This window comes from Amblyomma mixtum, chromosome 10 (genome assembly GCF_055824585.1).
Source record: "Amblyomma mixtum isolate Tamu chromosome 10, ASM5582458v1, whole genome shotgun sequence".
NCBI classification, from domain to species: domain Eukaryota; kingdom Metazoa; phylum Arthropoda; class Arachnida; order Ixodida; family Ixodidae; genus Amblyomma; species Amblyomma mixtum.
The window spans coordinates 58725423-58746895 of record NC_143021.1 but is presented as its reverse complement, the minus strand read 5'-3'; the positions used below and the strand labels follow the sequence as shown (position 1 = coordinate 58746895).

The window sequence follows — 21473 nt, the reverse complement described above, 5'->3', positions numbered from 1 at the left end:
ATGGTTTGAGGCGGACGGTGCGGACAATTTTCCGGCCTCGGCGACGATGATCACTGGACAGAGTAAGGGCTTCGATGAGGTAATTGACGCAGGAGGTCTGCTTAAGAATGCGGTAGGGGCCCTGGTACTTGCTGAGAAGTTTGGAGGAAAGATCGGGACTTGAAGAAGGCACCCAGAGCCAGACCAAAGAGTCAGGAAGATAAGTGAGAAGAAGTGCAGAGGGATCACGGGTGCTTTTCTGCTGCTGCTGGGCGAGTGAAGTGCACGACCGGGCAAGCTGGCAGCATTCTTCGACATAAGTGGCGGCTTGAGAAAGAGTCGTGCATTCAGAAGCATCAGGGTGGTATGGGAGAATGATGACCATTGTGCAAGAAGTCTCACGGCCGTAGAGCAGAAAGTATGGAGAGAATCCGGTGATGGCTTGAGCTTCGGAGTTATAAGCATAGGTGACGAAAGGTAGAACGCGGTCCCAGTTGCAGTGATCCGAAGCTACATACATGGCCAGCATGTCGCCAAGAGTGCGGTTAAAACGCTCCACCAGGCCATTTGTTTCCGGATGGTAGGTGGAGGTGGTGCAGTGGACGATGTTGCATTCCTGAAGGAGAGCTTTGGCACGGTTTTCACTTGTCGTCGTCGTGTTTCTTAAGCGTCAGCCGCCGAGGGTTCATGAGCAGAAATCCTGTCTTACAGATCTCTTTTTCAGAAAGTGAGATGGATGGGGTGCTTACGCAAACTTCCTCAAGCCCTGAGATCTGGGCGGCCTCAGCGATCTAGTGCTTCAATTGATTTCTGTTTCTTCAGGGCGGTGCCCACCCACATCCCCAGCTGTGGATGGCCAAATTTCTCAACCGCGCCCCAGATAAATCGTTCTTGTGTTAAATTAATCTTTCGTTTAATCTTCTTCCTGTTTGGCCTATGTAAGCGTTACCGTTAGTTAAAGGAATGGACTATACAACGCCCTCCTCACTAGCACAATAGGGTCTCTCTGCCTGGTTGTACAGCTACTGTCCTTTTTCTTTCTGTTAACTGTGCTACACAGGCTCAACAGGCGCAGTGGGGCTGAAAAGACAACGTCTACGCCAACCTTTCTAGCAATTGTTTTTCAGAGAATGCGATATTTGGTCAAGTAAGGCAGAACGGCAACCCTTTTCTTCCACTCTCAAGTATCGACTGGGGCTTCACTTTCGTGCTTCATACCTTTTAGATTTTTTTTTTGCTACAGACGAAAGAGAGCTTCCGGGTACCCTGATTGCGCCAGCCTCAACACTTGGTTAAAAAAACTGACCTGTAACTTGTGTTTCCAAGGCTTTCTGACAGCGTTAAAAAAAATTGTCTTCACGGTGTTCATTTTCACCAGTTTTCTGTGGGCTGAATTTCAGGGCAGGATGGGCTTATTGGCCCTTAGTTAATAACCAGCACAATGGTTCTGTCCGAAAAACAACCCTTTAACTGTAGAAACCGCATAGAATTGTGTTCAGCAAATTCATGAAACATGAAGAACTTGAGTTGCTTCTCTTTGAAATCCATCAGTGTCACAATCTAAGAGAACCAAGAAGTCGTCAACAAACCGGGAAATTTTGAGAACGCTTGAAGGCTCGAGCTGGTCCTTCAAAGATCTCTCGTGCATAGCCAGGAGATTTCGCTCAAAATGGGGGAAATGCATGAATCTATACATATGCCTTGCCTTTGAATGAATCCCGAACCCCTCCTTTCAGTCACTGTCGATATTAGGCAAGTGCATAGCAACTCAATAAAACGGACCACAGGTACGCCACACTTATTTTGGAAGGCCACCACACCATGTCTATCGATAGCGTCACGAACAAATTCTTTGAGGGCCTCCTGAGGAATTGAATAGAACAGTCCTTTTATATGAGTGGAGAAGACATTCAAAGTTTTTGTTCTGTTCTCATGCAAGAACTTGACAACTCCTACGGCGTTTTTCACAAGTGGTCGCTGGCTGAAAGCCGCCTGAGGTTGCCTTCGAGAAACTTGGCGACTTCGTTTTGCTAGATCATCTTTCCGGACACAATAACAGGGAAATGGCATCCAGTCATGCGTTTTCGTGGCAAAACTGATTTCCAGACAGCCAGTCTTTTTGCCTTGCATTGGACGGGAATGGTTGGTCGGTTGGTTTATGGTGTTTAACGTCCCAAAGCGAATAAGGCTATGAGAGACGCCGTAGTGGAGGGCTCCGGAAATTTCGACCACCTGGGGTTCTTTAACGTGCACTGAAATCGTACAGTACACGGGCCTCTGGAATTTCTCCTCCAAAGAAATTCAACCGCCACGGCCGGGATCGAACCCGCGTCTTTCGGGTCAGCAGCCGAGCACCATAACCACTGAGCCACCGCGGCGGCTGTACGGGAAAGGTTCTCTGAATTCTACCGTTGGCATAGCTTCTTTGCATTATATCTTGGTTTTGATTCAGACGTTCTGAGCTTTACAAAATATGTTTCCCCTGCTTCCGCGGCCATGGACATGAAAACGCGTTTTGGAAGGGCGGAAGAAAGTGGACATGAGAGCAGCCTTCCCGGCACCATGGCGAACGCAACTCTGCTCTTCGTTCCGCAGGTTATAATGGCCCTGGCAACATCCTGTATGCTGGCCTCACCATGACTCTTTGCTAGCTCCGGTTTTTCACGGTCACTGAAAATGAAACAAAACCATCCCCTGCGTGGGCATCGTTACAAGGACTACCTAACACCGGCACTTCTGTCGCCTCGCCACACGTGTCGATCGGATATGGGACCGAAGCCTGTTGGCGGACTACTTAAACCGGCCACATCTCGACTGCACTTGGACACGTGGACATGGGAGCAGCCTTCCCGACACCATTGCTAACTCAACTCTGGTCTGCGTTCAGCAGGTTTGTAGAAGCTATTCGCTTTATGCCAACAGATAGAACCAACGATTTCTTTTTCTGCTCCTATGTCCGCATGTGCTGCTCGCTACCTTGAGTGAATGTGCTGATGTATCGCTTGTACTTCTTTGCTCTGGTGACATTGAGACCAATCCCGGCCCGCCCAAGCAGCGCCCAGTCATTTTAAAGTAGGAATCAAATGACGATCCTGAAACGTCTATATTAGCAATGCTTACGAGCATGAACGACCGGGCCTTATAATTAGCTAAATATCAAACGCAGATCTGCGCAGACGTTAAGATCAGTAAAGGCAATCAAGCATCACTGGAAAGGAAAATACTAGATGCATTCAATCACCTTAAAGTTTTTTAATCGAAAACTAAGATCCTTAATGCTATCGAGCATGAGCCGATTTCAATTCAGGGCGCTAATAGACGTCTGACATCGCACCTAGCGGCACTGAAGTCTCGTTTAGATAACCTGGAGGACCGGTCGAGAAGGAAAAATTTGATCCTCCCTGGCATTCCTGATGCAAGCCAATCATGGAACGAGAGAGGAAAGAAAACGGTTGCTGCGTTGTCGGAACTACTTGACAACGAATCCACACAACTAAGCATTGAACGCGCCCATCCTCTCGGCCCTTTTTCACATTCAAAATGTAGCCCTATTATCAACAAATTTTCCTCCTTCGAAGAAAGAATGAAGGTGTTAGACCTCCGTACAAACCTAAGTGGCAATCGACTTTCCATGTCAGAAGATTTTTCCCCCGCCACTCGTCTTGCACACACAAAACTAACAGAATTCGCGAAAACCTACCGCTATCTGCCAAGTACCGCCTTTGACAGAACAAGTTGGTTGTTAGTCGCAAATGCTATACGTTTAACGCTAATACTGGTGCCACTGAGGAGCTGCAAGCCCCGTCTTTTGTCGAAAGCGAGCAGAGCAGTCCCGCTCCCCTTGAGGTAAGCTATATTTCAGAAAGCGAAAAGAACCCATCTCATGAAACGAGGGGAAGTGGTCTGGCTTTATCACCTTCTCGTACATCCGTTCTACTGGCTAATGCTAGAAGCATTCCTAATAAACGCGAATCGTTTAACTCCGGGGTCGACACCTGCGAGGCTGATATTATCGCAGTAACAGAAATCTGTCTTGATCTTAACGTACACGACAGTGATATATTTGACGATTCATCCCGCTTTTCAGTTTACCGATGCGATCGCACCTTGCGACTAGGCGGTGGTGTCTTGCTTGCTATATCTAAAACAATACAGTCCTATCATATTCCGGTGCAAACTAATCTAGAATCCATTTGTTCATGCGTGGAACTAAGCCATCAAAAATACGTTTTTTTGCATGCTATTCACCTCCGAATTATCCTTCCACGTTCACGTCAGAAATGAATGGTGTGCTTACCTTTGTTGTTACTCGTTACCCCGCAGCACCCATTACTTTGTTAGTCGATTCTAACTTTCCTGAGCTTGCATGGTCTTCGTAAATAACCCCTAAAACACCCACATCGTCGCAAGGCAATGAGTTCTTGAACCTTTGTTCACTCTTTTCTCTTTCTTAACTAGCAGTACAACCGATTCGTCTATCATGCACCACTGATAACATATTTGCCGTAGTGTTAACATCCCATTCTGATCTCGTTTCAGAGTTGGCTTGCATGGCCGGCATAAGTGACCACTCCCTACTCTCGCTTAATTTCCGCATTCCATCCAGTAACGCTGACAAGAGAGTCAAGCGCATCCGTGATTAAGCAGAGCTGACTTTCAGGCTAGCAACGAAGAACTATGTTCATTTCTCGATTTAGTTTTAACACATTTTGATAGCTGGTAGGTGCAAGGGAAGTAGAACGTTTTCATTGTTAAAGTTAATGAACCATTACGCTCGCACAAAAAGGCTAATAGAAAAAAAAAACGCTTTTGCCGAAAGGCAAAAAAATCTAACTCCGTTTCTAAATGGGAAGCTTACAAGCGACTAACTCCGTTTCTAAATGGGAAGCTTACAAGGAAAAAAATAGCGGGTATGTGCGATCGGCAATAAAAAGCGCAAAGGCTCAATTCGTACAGCACACTCTGCCGAACATGCTCACAAATGATCCCCCCCAAATTTGGCGTGCCATTAATCCCAATACAAATCAGTCAGTTAAACTGTTAGGTACAAACGGTTCAACTATCTCTGATACTGAATGCCTTAAAATTCTAAATAAAATATTTTGTCGCAATTTGGCTCTTTTCTAACACCACGTTTCCTACAGCATTGACGATTTTTAATGACGGACACAATATCCGTCGAGCCCCAAGGAATAGAAAAATTAATAGAAAATCTAAATCTTCTACGAACCCTGGTACAAATCTATTTAGCGATGAGTTCCTGAAGAGTAGCAAAGTTTATTCCGCAGTCATCCTCTCCAAAATATTTCAGCTGTCACTCGAGACGTCTCTGCTTCCAGCGCACTGGACGATCGAGAAGGTGGTTCTGTTGCGCATGCCAGGTAGTACTAATTCACCTCCTAATTACCGCCCGATATCGCTAACCGGCATTCCACGCAAAATATTTAGGCACATTTTATACACTAACATTTATACACTAACTCCTTCTTCTCTGACGCTCAACATGGCTTTCGCAAATCATTCTCGTGAGAGACGAAATTACATATCCTCACGAACAAACTTCTCACTATTCTGGATCGCCGGTGATGCTGGGACTGTATCTTTCGACTTTTCCAAGGCTTTCAAGAACGTTAGTCACAAACTACCTTTGTTTAAACTTGGAAAGCTAAATCTTCTCCTCAACGTTTTAACATCGTTAGAATATTTCCTTGGTAACCGAACACCGTTTGTAATAACTAATAACATTTGTTCTGCATTGACTTCCGTGTATTCTGTGGTTCCACAGGGGTCCGTCCTAGTGTCCTCGAACTAATTCATAATAACTCGGCACGTTTCATCCTTCAGAACTATAACCGCACCGCTAGCGCAGCCTCTATGAACCATACATTACAGTTCACATCTGTTGCTAGCCATCGAAGGTACGCTCGCTTTTGTTAATTCATAAAATAATGTACCACAACCCCAGACTGCGCAGCGATCTTATTCCCCCTCCGTCATATGTTTCATCACGAATTGATTATTCGCATAAAAATGGCATTCTTTTCTTTAAAACAAAATGTGCAGCAGAGTCTTTCTTTCCACGAGAAGCAAAGGACTGGAACTACCTTACCGGAACTGCAGCCTCCATCATCAATCATCAGCGTTTTTTTCCGTCTTAGCTAAATTGTAGCATTAGAATTGAAACGCCGTGTACTCAACCACTGTATACAACCATTCCCCTCTTCAATGCCCTTAGGTCTTGAGGCTAAAGTAAATGAAATGAAACCCTCCCTTCTTGTGGGCGGTTAGCAATGACAAAATTTTCTGAATTAAATACGCGACAGTCTTCTTAATTGGGAACCTACGCTTTCCGGCGCTGCGACAGTGACCAGGACCACTCCGTACGCGGTATTACGATCCGATTCCGCCGCTGGGGCGAGTCGAGAAACTTGCCTGACCGTGGTCAACATTTCCGGCGCTGTCCTCCTAGGCTGCACGGCGGACATGGGTCCGCACTAAGCAAAATCGCGAGCTCAACTCTGCTTTTCTATCTCTTTAATTGTTTTCTTATTAAGTTGGCATTTCCGCGATCTTAACCCTGTTTTTTTCCATTCTTGATTCCTTATGTCATTTGTGCTTTATTTCGTTGAATTTATTGTCTAGGGTAGTTTTAGCAATGATGCTCTTCTTACCGTTTAAGGTCCTTAACAACGTGTGATTCTCAGTCTGTTCGCCTGTTCTGACTGTCATGTCACCTTGATTTCCTCTGGTGGGTGTTTGACCTCTTGCGTATATAAGTGCGGGTTTTGGTTTCTTCAAATAAGGTTGGAAGTTCAACGCTCTGTCTTATTTGCACTTTTTTCCTGATTGTGTTCACGCTGCTGGTTCATATGCTCGTTCATTGTCACTGTTTTAGCCGTGTTGGTTGCTGGCTTTCATCGACATCATTTTAAATTAGTTTTATTACGTTCTCTGTTCATTGTTTTTTTCGGAAACGGTCATCTCCTCATTCCGCTTTTTCCGATTGCGTTACTTTCTGTGGGTAACGACAAAGACATTATGACATATCTTTTGGTTTTTGCAGTTTTGGAGCTTTGGAGCTTTGATCATCGCGCTGATGATACATATGGATCGTAAACAACTATCGCGGCAGGTCGTGTAAGTCAGTATCGCTAACGTAGATAAAAAATAACAGCCGCCCTAAATTACTACCTTGAGGCACACCACAATCATCTGTGAGTTCGATAGTTTCCTAATTTATACACACAATCTGGAATTGATCCCTCAAATAACTATTTATTAATTCGGCTGCAACACCATAAACAGCGCAAAAGCATAAAACATGCCGTTTTATGCCCTGAGGCAATCAATTGCGCATTAAAAAAAAAGAGCTTTTCTCAGAGTGTAATGTGGTTTAGCCTGTCAAAAGCCTTCCAAAATTCAGCGAAAACCTCCAGTGTTAATTTTTTGGCCTCTATATATTTTTTTCTTATTATATATTATTCAAAATAATTCTTTTGACAGAGTAAGGCGGTTTCTGTGGACAGACCTGTTCTAAAGCAGGTTCACAAACTGTAATCAGCGAGTGAGAATTCAAATATGTGGGCATCATAAGTAAAATTATTGTCTCCAGTGCTTTTGAAAAAATGGTATTGTCGAAATTGGTCTGTAGTTTCCTAGGCTATTTTTTCACCATTTCTGTGCAGCACAATAACCTTAGCATTCTTCATATTCTGCGGGAACACGCCCGTATTTAGAGCTAGGCTATAAATGCAGGTTATACATGGTGTGATAGGGTCGAGAACGAATCTGACTCTTTGTGCTTTTATGCCACAGGTGTCCCCGCACTTTGTATTTTTATTCAGCATTAGCTCATTTAGTACCGCATTCTTGTTGGTTGCATTGAAAAAGTATGGATGATTGTAAGGGCGGCCTGAAGTGACCCAGTGTTCTATCGTTATAACTGCTATCAGTAATAGACTCGAAGTGTTTAAATTTGTCAGCCAACATTTTGCCACTTAGCTGCTAATTATTTATTGTTCACTTTTTAGTGTCAGAGGTCGATCTGCGGCAGATACAATTGAGAGTTTACTCCAAATGTGTTTCACATCGGCTATTCGATCATAGAGTTTTTCAAAGTAGTCGGGTTTTGCTTTTCTTAAGACACGGTGAAGACTGTTTCTGTGTCGCCTAAATTCTTCTAGTGAATTCTGAATTCTGCTTTTCAAGAACCTTTGAAAAAAATTTTTTTTTCCTTTGACCTTATCATTCTAATTAGTTTTGGATTTAGCCACAGCTTTCGAGCTCGTTTTGGGTTATCTTAAACGTGCAATGAAGAGGAATCAGAACTCGTCTTTTTGCCGCGGGAACTCAATCTACACGTTCCGAGCATTCTTAGAAACATCTATTTATTGCCCTGTGTGTTCGATTTCCCTAATTAAATCAAATTAACGTCCGGCTCTCGAGTTTATTTTTGAATTTTCCCCGTACGGTGAGCGGAGTCGACGAAAGCGTGGAGTGCCTTTCGCCCATTCCCATGGCGGCTTGCCGCTCTGCCATCGGCGGAGTAATACGTAGTATTCCGTAGTAGCAAATAGTCCGCGCGTATTTTTATTTCTGCGGGCTTATTTTGCGGCTTTGTTATCTGCGAATGAAACTATTTATTCACGGAAACATAAAAAAAAAACAAAATAAAGCGAAAGCAAAGCCTCCACGGAGCTGGCTGAAAGGCACTCCACGCGTTGGTCGACTCCGCCCAACGTACGCGGAGAATTAAAAAAAGCAAAAGGCGGCAGCCGTTCGTTAATTCGATTCAATTAGGGAAATCGGCCACACAGGGCAATAAGTCGCAGTTTCTAAGAATGCTCGGAACGTGTAGATCGAGTTCCCGCGGCAAAAAGACGAGTTCAGATTCCTCTTCAGTGATCCTTTAACTCTTTATAGGGATATACTTTTTATAGACAGAACGAAATCACTGTAGAAAATAATCGTAAGCCCTATCGGCTGAAAGACGTGGTGAAACGTTTTTTCCATTCAATTCCGACTAACTCTTCACGAAAGAGTTTCAAAGTCCGTCGTTTAATCTTCTGAACATTTTTGACCAGAGTCACTTAATGCTGGACATCATTAGATCTATGTTCAGCTAAGAAAATTGGCATGTGATGAATCCATGGAGCATTAATTATTGCATTAATGCATTCCTCCGCATGTTGGTTATAAACAGATATGACTGCAGCGCTAGTAACAGTGACACGCGTGGGAATAGATATTGCAGTGATTAAGAAATATGAATTAAAAGAGCTGACAATTCAATATTTTTTTGTGTCAACCGAAAAAAAATGTCTCGATTAAAAAGTATTGCAGTCAAAAGAGTTTCTCATGACAACAGTCAACGAAAACAGACAGAACCAGAGGACTACATTTTAAACACCTTCTCATTACGCCGGCGGTTTTGTTTTTTTTTATATTGCATAAGCTAATGTCAGGTGCGTCCGAATTCCTTCATTGCGGCCAATACTTTTAGAAGCCGCTGCGGTGGCTCAACGGTTATGTATGGTGGCCGGCTGCGGACCCGAAAGCCGCCGACTTGAACCCGCCCGTGGCGGTCGCATTTCAACGGAGGCGAAATGCTAGAGACCTGCGTAGTGTGCGATATGAGTGCACGTTAATGAATCTTACGTAGTCGAAATTAATCTTAAGTAGTCGAAAAGTGTCGCTCGTAGCCTGAGTAGTTTTGACACGGCAAAACCCATAAACCAAACCATACCAAACGAATACTTTTTGTAAAGTATGGTCAAAGCACTAAGCACTTTATATGAACGATATGGGTCGCCGAACGGTGCTGATTGCAAGGCTTTGGATTTAATTTGGCTTGTATACTTTATATCACAACGGGAAGAGAGGTGGAGAGTGAGCGACCCAATGGAAAGTCTGTAATGGTGATGAAAGAGTGACCTTGGCCTCAGAGGGTTGTTTGTGTGGAACGCGCGCTTTCTCACCTACCTCATATGAGTTCATCGTAGACAGCATCGGAGATGAAGCGCCTGTTTCCTGTGCAAGCAGGCACGCCTTTGCTACGTCGGCCTGTCGGCGCGAAATCCTGAAGCGCGCTGCGCCGTTGGTCTCAAGGACGCTCGCTGACTACTTAGCATTAAAGTTCCGGTGCCAAAAGGGGTCCCGGCAGCAATTAACTCGAAGCCAATTTTATCCTCTTTTGCTTAATGGTGTCTTAGTGACAAGGCCCACTCTAGAAGCCGCAGAAGCTCCCTTACGTAACTCAAGACAATCCGCGCACTATAAAGACACTATTATGATACTCGCAGGAAAATCATCAGTTAAACGGAACAAATTGAAGTAACAGCGCTATGAAAGGAACAAGAAAGAACTAGACCTACATTCGCGCTTTGTTTCTTTGCATAAACATTAACCAACCAGCCTGTGTTAGCTCCTCTTATGAAATGAAGAAGGTGCAGCATGGCTCCTGCACCCTCGGGAGCAATTTTAGAAATTAAACTTGACATTGTTTTTACTTCTAGCCGTTCGCTTCTCGTCAATTATAATGACACTCGACCTACATCTTGGGGCCCGAAGACGACTGGTCTGCATCGCACGTTTCTTATAGAACCTCATGGGCCACTACAAATGACTGCATCCTGACCCGTAAATTCATCTTCCGTTGTGTAAATATACTACAGCAGACAAGCACTGTGCGGACTCTGAACACAGACAGCATTCTGTAGTTGAACTTGCTAGTTTTTATGAGTACGCAGCTAGACAAGATAAGGGTATAGAAAACAACAACCATGAAAATGGAGGACTCTCTGCAGCATGTGAGTAACAAGTACGATAGCGGCTCGGTTGAAGTCAGCTAGAACAAAAAGGTTATTGCCAAATTCGAGAGCGTGTCATGGTTCACGAGAACAATGTCTGGTATACCCAAATAAGTTGTGTTTATTTATTCATTTATTTTACAATACTGCAACCCGCCTTTTAGCGGCCAAATCAGGAATGGGAAGAGTACAGTGCATTAGCAAACACTCAGGCATGCACGTGGTATACATTGGGTTATGACAGAAAAATAAACGGAAGAAAAGATGCAACAAGGTACATCAGACGCGATGCCTGTGCATAGTTTACAAAGCTGCTGTGCAATTGCCAGAGAAGATAAAGGACCGCCGCGGATGATACACACGAGAAGAGAACGTTACATACACTACTGCCACAAGCAGGGATGCAAAGCAAGCAAAAATGCTTCAACTGATTCGGCTTCGGTAACGTCGGGAGGTAGCCCGTTTCATTCGAGGATGGATCTTGGAAAAATAGAGTGGCGATATGAATTTGTTTTACATTGAGGCATTAAAAGTTTTTTGGCATGTGTTTGTTATATGATGACCTATACCAGTCTCTACAGCGCAGCAGGCAGATAAATCTAAAATATTTCGGTATATATTCTGAAAAAAAAAATGAAAACCTTGTAGAAACTACCATTGCTGTCGCCATGGAGATCACTGCTGCACCCTTTTCTCAGTCTGAAATGGATATATTTCACTGGCTGTCGGAAAACAAGCAGCACGACTGTTCTCTAAGTTATCCTACTATCATTGTTTGCTTTAAATTCAAATAAAAAAGTTATTGCTCCATCCTGCGGATTGAGCAAAAGATAATCGACAGTAATATTTTCACAGCAGAAAACCTTACTCTGAAAGTTAGAGAAGTGCTTCGGGTAGAAAAAGATTGGAACCAGAGTTTTTCATGGTATTTCAGTGGAGGGCTGCTCCTGCGCTGCGATACTGGCTTCCGTGCACATCACATCAAGCATGAGCCTGGTCTATGTTGTCTTCGAAGTAAGTTGTCTTTAAAGAAGAACCCCCGGCAGTTCAGTCTTTAGGTAAAAACGCGGATATTGCCATTCTACCCTCCGAAGAGAGGCGTCATACTCGGCCGGGCCGAGTACACTCTTATAAAAAAGGTCGGAGTATTCACAAAGTGACTACTAACCAGTTTTATGTCACACAGATCGCTATCTTCTTAGTGACTGGAGTAGTAAATTCATAACTAGTGAAAGTTACTACCTTAAGCAGATAGGGAAGAGCACTACAGTCACACACAAAAAGCTGCTAGTATTTACTTAGAAAATGGGTAGAAACAGTTTTCGCATATGTTACTGCGTTCTTCGTGCGGTCTGCTGGCGTGGCTTCCTAGGTTTGTACATACTGTAAGAATAAAAAACGCTATATGTGCAGCCCCGCCGCGGTGGCTCAGTGGTTACGGCGCTCAGTGGTTACGGCGCTCGGCTGCTGTCCCGAAAGACGCGAGTTCGATCCCGGCCGCGGTGGCTGAATTTCGATGAAGGCAAAATTCTAGAGGCCCTTGTACTGTGCGATGTCAGCGCACGGTAAAGAGCCCCAGGTGGTCGAAATTTCTGCAGCCCTTCACTACGGCTTCTCTCATAGCCTGAGTTGCTTTGGGACATTAAACCCCAATAAAGAAAACCAACTAAATGTGAAATTTTACGTGGCCGGCACAATGCACTTATTCTTATCAAGGCATTACAAGACAATACTTGACTCTTATCAAGTATGCTAGATAGTTTCCGCGACTATAATAATAGGATGAACTGCGTTCTCTAAACGTTGCTCATGTTTTATGCAAAATATTAATTTTAAAGATATTCATCCATCCACTGACTCTCTTCCCAAACCAAGAAGGTAACACGCCAGGGGCGTAGGAAGCCATGGATGATTTCTTGCTGTTTCAACTTATTATTTTGAAAACCAAACTACACTTGGCTTCTGTCGAAAGTAAATTACTCGAAATTGTGGCCAAATACTAAGCATGCAGGAATAAACTCAAATCTGACGTCATACCAGCTAAAAAGGGTGTTACGCTAACAATGTTGGAAGCTATAATGGTCCTAGTGATGCAAGCTTGAAAATGCGTTCCACTGTTTTGAACCACAGAAATGAACTGAAATTTACTGTCACGTTCTGTGCATAAGGCGTTTAATTTAGTGCCTTCCAGCTAACACTATCTATATTTGAAATCTTGTTTCTTCATTACCCGCCGTTGTCTAAATGAAATTCGCAATAATCCTTGCTTCTTTCTGCTCTGATATGCGAGAAAATCATTGTCGCTTGCCCTAATCCTAACTGACGTTCATTCTGTAATGTGGACCGTATACCAGAGCTGCTTCTTAGTTATTCTATTGCTATAATTGCATCAGTAATTGTACACATCTCCAGTTTTTCTGTTTTCTTTTCGGCACATTCAGCTCTAAGTTACAAACAGAGAAGGCCACAACAGGTTGTGAAATAAGCGATCGCAATATCATAGCTAAACATAGACCGATCTCGATGTTTACTTTCTTCAAAGTTCGAAAGTTGTACCCTCGCTAGGAAGCTGTCGCTGTATAATACAGGGGAAGCATCAGTGACTTTTCTACGAACTATACCATAAGAGTAGCGCAAAACCAGGGCGACGGACATTTTTTATCGGATCTTTTTTCGATTTATTTTTTCTCTTAGGTCAGCGCATGCGCTACTTTCGCTCAGGCTCCGTTCACTTGGTTGGTTTTGGCTTTCTTCGTCAGTCGGAAGTTAGCGCCTGTGTTTTCGGTGTGTGTTCTCTCCCCTTTTCTCGGTCGTCCTGGTTTTGCGCTACTCTTTATGTTATGGATCAGTACCGACTTGCCCAAATTTCCACCCTGGGGAATCATATCTCTACGAACTATTTAGTCCAAAGCCTCACCTAGTTAGGCGTGTTGTTTTTATAATCACCGGCGGATCTCCCAATAAAACGCTGTCGGTGCAAAAATGGGCGCAGAAATGCGGGCACTTTGCAATAAAAAGACGAGCACTTCACATTTGGTACGTAGCTTCACTCACTGCATAGCACAGCCCAACCTTTCCTCTCCCCTTGCAGTCGCGTGCAGCCTGGCGACATTCTTCGGCGTGGCGGCCCGGCGTTCGGCGGGCTTCCTGTACGTGGCCATTCTACACACGTACAACGCTACGCGCAGCGAGGCAGCCTGGGCAGTCATCATCATGACCGGCATCATTTCCCTGGCGGGTAAGACGCTGGAGGCTGGAATTCGCAGTGTGGCACACAGCGTGGCGTGGCACTCGCCCAATTTTCGGCTTTGCTTTTCTTGTGTATTGGCTTTGATGTTTGTAGTGCCGGTTTCTCACTTGGTGTTTCCTATTGCCTGTGCCCTTTGTATGCAAACCTGTATATGTTTAGAGAATCCGCATTTTTTTACAACTTTGGTTTATTTGAGACTGATGCACAGGACGGTACATCCTTTTTTGCCTTTTAAAGAATAATTCACATTGTTTCCCTGCTGCTGACCGAAGTATTACGCCTGAGATCTGATCGTTGCTGTAAAAATTTGTACAAGGGGCCAAGGCCTCTTCAGGCTCTTAGCCTTTAGCCTTGGCCTCCTCTTAGACACTGTTTGAGCAACAAATAAAGGAAAAAAATAGGGGCCAATTTATTTCAAAGCTCAGAGTCCAAGTATCGCACGGTTTTTCTTTCTCTAGTATGAATGATTTCTCATTGTCTAAACGGTATATTTTAGCTTCTGGTGTATTCCTTCCAGAGATTGTTGAAAGGCAGCGTGACAGCGTGAAGGAGTTCTGCCCAATTGGGCTTAATAATTAAGGCAAAAAGACCACTGTGCTGAGTCCTTTCTTGGAACGACCTTGATGTGCGTCTTTCATCAAGCAAGCTATGCTCAAGTTAAAACTACAGCCATTTCATGCAGTTAACTTACTCAACTTAGTGACAAGCCGGCGCGGTGAGAAGGCGGGAGCGCCGCCACCACGATGCACGATTCCGGACCAAATTGGCCAGTGTCCCTGAGGACACCGGTTTTTCTTTGCAAAGGTTACCGGCGTCAACTTCCTGTCAAGCGAGGGCAAGCGCCGAACCTGTCGGTAGAGCGGCTCGCCTACCGCGAAAAAACCTCGATTCCGGGGGCTGCCCTTCGACTCTCACCATGCACACTGACGCTGAAGTGCGGCTGCGTCTTTGCTGGGACAGGCTTTGAGCACTACCTAAAGCTTATCGCAATCTTCCGATCAGCAGCGGCCAAGAAAGCAACCGTTCACATGGCTGTGCAGGACAACGGAGACCCGTGAAAGTTGGCGGCTGAATATTTTGGTGGTGATGACGTCGTAATCGGGGCAGCAATGCAATTTTTTCATAAATGGTGAATGACCGTTATAAACCATCCGCGGGAACTACAAAGAGTAAATGAAACCCGCAAAACTACTTTTTTTTAGATAAATTTCGTTGCAGTATGACCGCGGGCAATGTTACAAGTTTTTTTTAAGGCCGCTATCAAATGTCGCACGTGCTACAACCACTGCTTGTCTCCGTTTCACCCAGCAAAGGATATTTTATTACAGAAGGCAAGACTGTAACCGGAGAAGAGACACACTGAACAAAATGTGATATATATTTAAGTTTCGTTTCACTAAAAAACCCAATCATAATTATGTTCTCACGCAGCAAAAAAAAATCAGGTTGAAACTGGAACATCACACACAAAAGTACGGTTCTGTGCAGTCTGTAATCGCCCGTCTCCATATCGTGATTCCTATTTTGTGTCCTTCATTAGTTCTTGTGTTTTTCAGAATTTGCCCTGCGCACTTCTTGTAATGGCACTGTTGCAGGCTTGATCTCTGGACCCATTGCGCACAAGTACACGGCCCGGCCGGTAGCCCTCGTCGGTGCTGCCATAGCGGCGCTGGGTCTCATGCTTTGCTACTTTGCCACCCGGATTGAACACCTCATCATGACCCTGGGGATATTCCACGGTAAGCGATGGCGCTTATAAGCCTTAATATGCTGCTGGAGAGCTCGCCAACGGCATTCACTGCCTTTTTACAGGAGGTGTTCCGAAGCCCGGACTCGGAACAGTTAGGGATAATAGTTAGTGGAGCACACCTAAGCAATTTGCGATTCCCTCAGGAGATGAACTGCAAAGCATTATTACTAAGACAAGTAGAGCAGAATGGTGGGTCTAAAAATTAACATGCAGAAAACCAAAGCAATGTTCGAGAGTCTAGCAAAGGAACAGCAGCCCGCAATTGGTAGCGAGGTGCTGGTAGTGGTAAGGAAATTCGTATACTTATAGCTAGCTGGTAGTGGCCTCTGATTCATATCATGACAGGGAACTAACTAGAAGTATAAGATGCGGCTGGAGCGCACATGCAGGTTCCCTGAAGGTATGAATGGCAGTTGACCAATACTTTCATGAGACAGATATTATAACAGCTGTATCTTACCGGTACTGACCTGTGGGGCAGAAACATGGAGGCTAACAAAACGGGTTCAGCATAAGTTAAGGACTGCGCAGCGAGCTACGGAAAGAAGAATGATCGGCGTTATGTTAAGAGACCGGATGCGAACAGAGTTGGGGAGGGGACAACCGCGGAAACAATAAGAAAGAAATGGGCTTGGGCAGGGCATGTAATGCGAAGGCAAGATAACCGTTGCTCTTTAAGGCTAACGGAGTGGATTTAAAGAGAAGGGAAGCCTAGCAGGTGGCTGCAGAAAGTTAGGTGGGCGGACTGATTAAGGATCAATGAAGACGGAGTTCAGCGCTTGTCTTGTGTTCTCGTGTGTCTCTTTCGTCCTTGTTACTTCGCGCTGACGCTTACGGTGGCCGCAGCTGGCAAAAGGACCGGGTCAACTAGAGAGGCATGGGAGAGGCCTTTGCCCTGCGGTGGGCGTAGTCAGGCTGATTAGGATTATTGGAGGGCTCCATGATTAATTTAGATCATCTGGGTTTCCTCAACATGCACTCATATCACACAGCACACCGGTGTGTTGGTGTTTCGCCTCCAACGAAAGGCGGCCGCGCTGGCCGGGATCCTATCTGCGACTCTGGTTTGAGCCGCCGATGAACAAAGTTGCTACGTCACATGGCGAGCCAGTAAAAGAGAGCCAGCACCTGCCTTACGTATTTGGGAGATGGAGCGCAATTAGATAAGAACTGAAAGACGAGACAAAAAGAAGCGCTGGACTTCCCGCAGGGATTTATGTGCATTAGCTCACAGGCGTATTTCGACTTTCTGAGAAGGCAGAATTTGCGCGTTACGAAAAAATAAGCATAGCGCCTCGAACAGCCTTTCTACGACTGTGAACCACAAGAAATAAAACATGGTTTCATGATGAGCACTTGTACTTCTCTCGTTGTGCGCAATCCACCTCAAAAAACAGATCGCCTGGAGTGAATTAAACTCGCCGCCTCAGTCCAGCTCACGCATTTATGAAAAAGGGATTACGTAGATAGAAAAGTGCGATTCATTCGCAGGTACGCAAAGATATTTTCCGAACATGGGAGCCCAAAAAAGCTTGTCTTAGTGGTCTCTAAACGAGCAGCTCAGAAATTGATGGCGTATTGTGCTATTCTCAGCACATTGCCTTCCCCGGTACAGCCAGCGCGTGGTAAAAAAAAATTGAGCTTCTCCGCTTCTGTGGTAAGAAAATGTCTGCGAGAGTACACATTTAGTGCGGCATGCGCTCTGGTTGATTGTCTCGCCCGACACAACAGCACTGGTCAGATGAATGAACCAAAATACCATGCCCATAAAAACTAGTTTGATCGCGTGAGGGTCGGCTGAGTTAGAAGGCTGATTTTGACATGCCATCCTGGCGGCACGTAACAGCTAAATGATGTCTCTCGAACCTACTCCTCACACCGAGCACATGCAACATTTGCCGAAGGCCAGTTGAGTATCTGAACGCCCAAGGTGGTATTACACCATCTCGGCTCTTTTAATACAGCCACCATGTTACTAATCGCCTTTTAAACAACCGGGCTTCAATATAACAGCGTTGCAAGGAATCGTCACTTTTATGATTACCCTAGCTTTTGTAATTCTGGGATCGCTGCTTGTGCTAGGCGAACAATTTACGGTGGTTCACACACTTTGCAGCAAAACGAAGCGCATTTTTTTCTGAACAGGCCGCTGCATTTTGATTAGCTTTGCTACTCGAGAATAAATCTCTAGCGTTGAAATGTCCACTCCAGACTTTCACTGGCGGCGACGTGCACATGCACCAAATAGCACCTTCACCACCCACTCGCACTTCTGCCGAGTATCTTCGGCAAATAATGCGAGAATTTTCTGTTGTAGACAGCAGCTTGATCTGCACAGTGAGGCACCAGCGCATTCGTCTGATTTTGTATTTGGTGTCCATGCCTTTAGGAAGAAATAAGAATCAACGTAAGCGACTGACCAAGCGGTAAGCGCGTTTTTGCTGTCGTCCCGTCGCCCGCAGTACCCTCTTGCTGGTGATTCTCACTCTCACCGCGAAGTGGTTATACGGTCTAGGTCTACTGACATTGCGTCCATCTAAACGCCAGTCTTCGAATGTTTATTCACTTCCGCCACCGGAATCGACTCAGTGGTTATGGTCCTCGGCTGCTGACCTGAAGACGCGGGTTCGATCCCGGCTTCGGCGGTCGAATTTCGCTGGAGGCGAAATTCTAGAGGCCCGTGTACTGTGCGATGTCAGTGCACGGTGAAGAACCCAAGGCGGTCGAAATTATCCGGAGCCCTTCACTACGGCGTCCCTCATAGCCTGTGTCGCATTGGGACGTTAAACCCCCATAAATACGAGGTCTGTTAGAAAAGTATCCGACCTTTGGCCGTAGAAAAAAAACTTGCATAACTGGAGCGTTGCAAACCTAGTCACCTTCAAAGTAGTCTACTTGGGACTCTACACACTTCTCCCAGCGGTGCTGCCATTGTGGGAAGTATTTCGAAAAGGCCCCTTTCGGAATGGAGTTTAGCTCAGCTGTCGTTGCAGCCATAATGTTCTTCCTTGTCTGAAATCGTGCTCCTTTCAATGGCCTTTTGATTTTCGGAACCAGCCAGAAATCGCAGGGGCCATATCAGGACAGTAAGGAGTCTGTTGAACTACAGGAGTCTGGTTTTTCGCCAAAAATCTTAATCGAGTGCGAGGAATGTGCAGGAGCATTGTCGCGATGGGTGCGCCAATTTCCTGTTGACCTCAGCTGCGGGTTCTTGCGCCGAACAGCATCACGTAGGCAACGGAGGACATCCCTGTGGTACTCTTTGGTCATTGTTTGACCCTGTGGAGTGCGTACTCGTGGTCTGCCACACAGAGGGTGTCAAAGAAAGCAGTCAGCATCACTTTCACATTGCTGCGCACATGGCGGGCCTTCTTAAGTCTTGGTGACGTGGAATGCTTCCACTGTGACGACTGGGATCTGGTTTCCGGGTCGTACCTGTACACACAAGACTCGTCACCAGTGATTATGATGTTGATGAAGTCGGGGTCACTGTTTGCGGAATCCAGCATGGCCTGTGTGACTTCAACACGAAGCTGCTTTTGCTCCACCGTGAGCAGCTTCGGCACGAATTTCGCCGCAACTCTCTCCATGGCCAAATCTTCGGTGATAATGGAATGTGCGGAGAAATGGCTCATGTCCACCTTTTCCTCAATTTCTCGCAGTCACGCGACGGTCCCGCATCACCATAGCGTTCAGTTCGGCAATGACCTGGTCATTTTGGCATGTCGATGGCCGATTGGAGCGTGGCTCGTTCTCCACCGATGTGCTGCCATCTTTAAATCAATTGTACCACTGCTTAATCTGTGTGCTGCTCATAGCATCGTCCCCGAAAGCCGTCTGAATATTTCGAATGGTTTCCACTTGGCTGTCGCCCAGTTTATGGCAAAATTTGATGCAGTAGCGCTGCTCCTTTCACTCCGCCATTTTCCTTGCAATAAAAAACCGACGAGAGCACTGCGCACTGCCTCACTCAAATGCTGCGTCCCAGCGACTGACGCTATCGGCAGGCAGAAAAAAATTCGTGCATGCGCATGAAGGTTCAAGGTCGCCTGATGCAAGCGCGCTTGTTTCATTTCCATCAGGTGTTCGCGAAAAAAAAAATAAAGTTGGATACTTTTCTAACAGACCTCGTAAGCTTTCCAAATCCTCCTCTTCACGTGTGCCGTATCCACCTATTCGACCAACCGGAATTTTTCGCTCATGCCATCGATGACGGCGCCAGGTTTTCTGCGCCATAGGCTCCTTAACACTACTGTGATACGTTTTTGTTCCTGCTCTGTTTAAGTTTTGAATTTACAGTTCGTTTTGACACTGCTCTGACTCGCGCTTTTAATTTCACTACTGTTCATGTTTTATAATTTTCTACTGGTCTTGGTTTCGGCTCGCTGGGTGCGCTGAGTGTCGATTTCTTTCTGTACACTTGCCAAACGTTTCATAGGCTACTGATGCATGGTGTTTCGTTCTGAAGATTTCTTCGCTTTGCGTGCTATTCACGGTTTCGGGGCGCCACGTGTGCCCTGGCTTGTATTTCAAAACCTGCTCGTCCCTCTTAATAAATTGTTGGTAGTTCGGCGCGTGTCCTGTTAGATTTGAGACATAAAACCAGTGCAAACGAAGGAGACAAAACAGTAACACAGGACGGCTGGCGGACCCCCATTGTGGGCCCGTGGTGTAATAATGCCTGTAAATACCATACCAGAAATACCAAAAACAAACCAGTGGTTAGTAGAGTTCTTCTTTGTTGTTTCGTCCTCCCTCTGTGGTCTTCCTAATAGTGCAGCACCAACGTTCCAATGAATAAGGGATTCACACTCGTATAGTCGTTACCATGAAATGTCAGTGACTAATGACACAAAAACACCCGACCGTAACTATAAGCTCTGTAATTGTGGTGTCAGTATTGCTTACAGGGAGTCTTTTTTCGATATGGCGACTTTACGAACGAGCATTGCACCCGAAAAATTTCCAGTAGGAAGGCAGTTATGATCAGTACTACTGTTCATTAAAAGGATGAATTTAGCCATAGTTTATGCACTGCACAAACATACTAAAAGTTACAAAACTCTAAAACGCTGAACACAAAACAACGTAACCTGCTGAATGCCTTCAGAACGACAGAGAAAAGTGCTTTTCTCTCTTTGGTTTAAACTGTGTGGTTGGCATTATGTTCCACGTGTGGAAAACATCCTAAAGGGACACTGAACGCAAACACAATGAAATATATCTCTGTAAAAGCTGATTCCCTAGCTATCCCTGGGTATGTTAACATTCGTCCAGCAGAAAATTATGCATTTATACCTGACAAATTTTAGTTTAAAAATTCGCATGCCCCTTGCTTCAAGTGTGTACAGTTGTGGTTTGAGTTTGTTGGTCTTTTTGCATGACTAGAAAAAGCAGCGCCAAAAGACGAGGATAAACAGAGAAGCTAACAAAATTCAGTGAAGTGGAGACCTGGGAGAGTCGGTACTTGATTATAGAAAGGAAACCAGAGCAAAGGACGGAGACACAGAACAGGAACACAGGACACGCTGGAGTCCAGCCTTAAATATGCTATTGTAATATCTCACACTCTTATGTAGTTCCACTCTGTGGCTAAGCGAGTAACAGGTAACGAGTAACAATGAATGATTCTGATATGAATGAACAAAAACATCAAGCAAGAGCAACCAGTAAATCCAGCAACCAC

The 21473-nt window shown here is 45.1% G+C and overlaps 1 protein-coding gene across 6 annotated transcripts in view; it reads left to right on the top strand.

The window, feature by feature from the left end:
* The window catches only part of LOC149325884 (monocarboxylate transporter 12-like), a 277338-nt gene that overhangs the window by 221383 nt on the left and 34482 nt on the right, over nt 1-21473 (top strand). For all 6 annotated transcript variants that reach the window (XM_089564039.1, XM_089564033.1, XM_089564036.1 and 3 more), the window contains 2 exons: nt 13879-14025; nt 15633-15776. In XM_089564039.1, coding sequence (XP_089420165.1) covers nt 13879-14025; nt 15633-15776 — 291 coding nt within the window. The remainder of the gene's footprint in view (nt 1-13878; nt 14026-15632; nt 15777-21473) is intronic.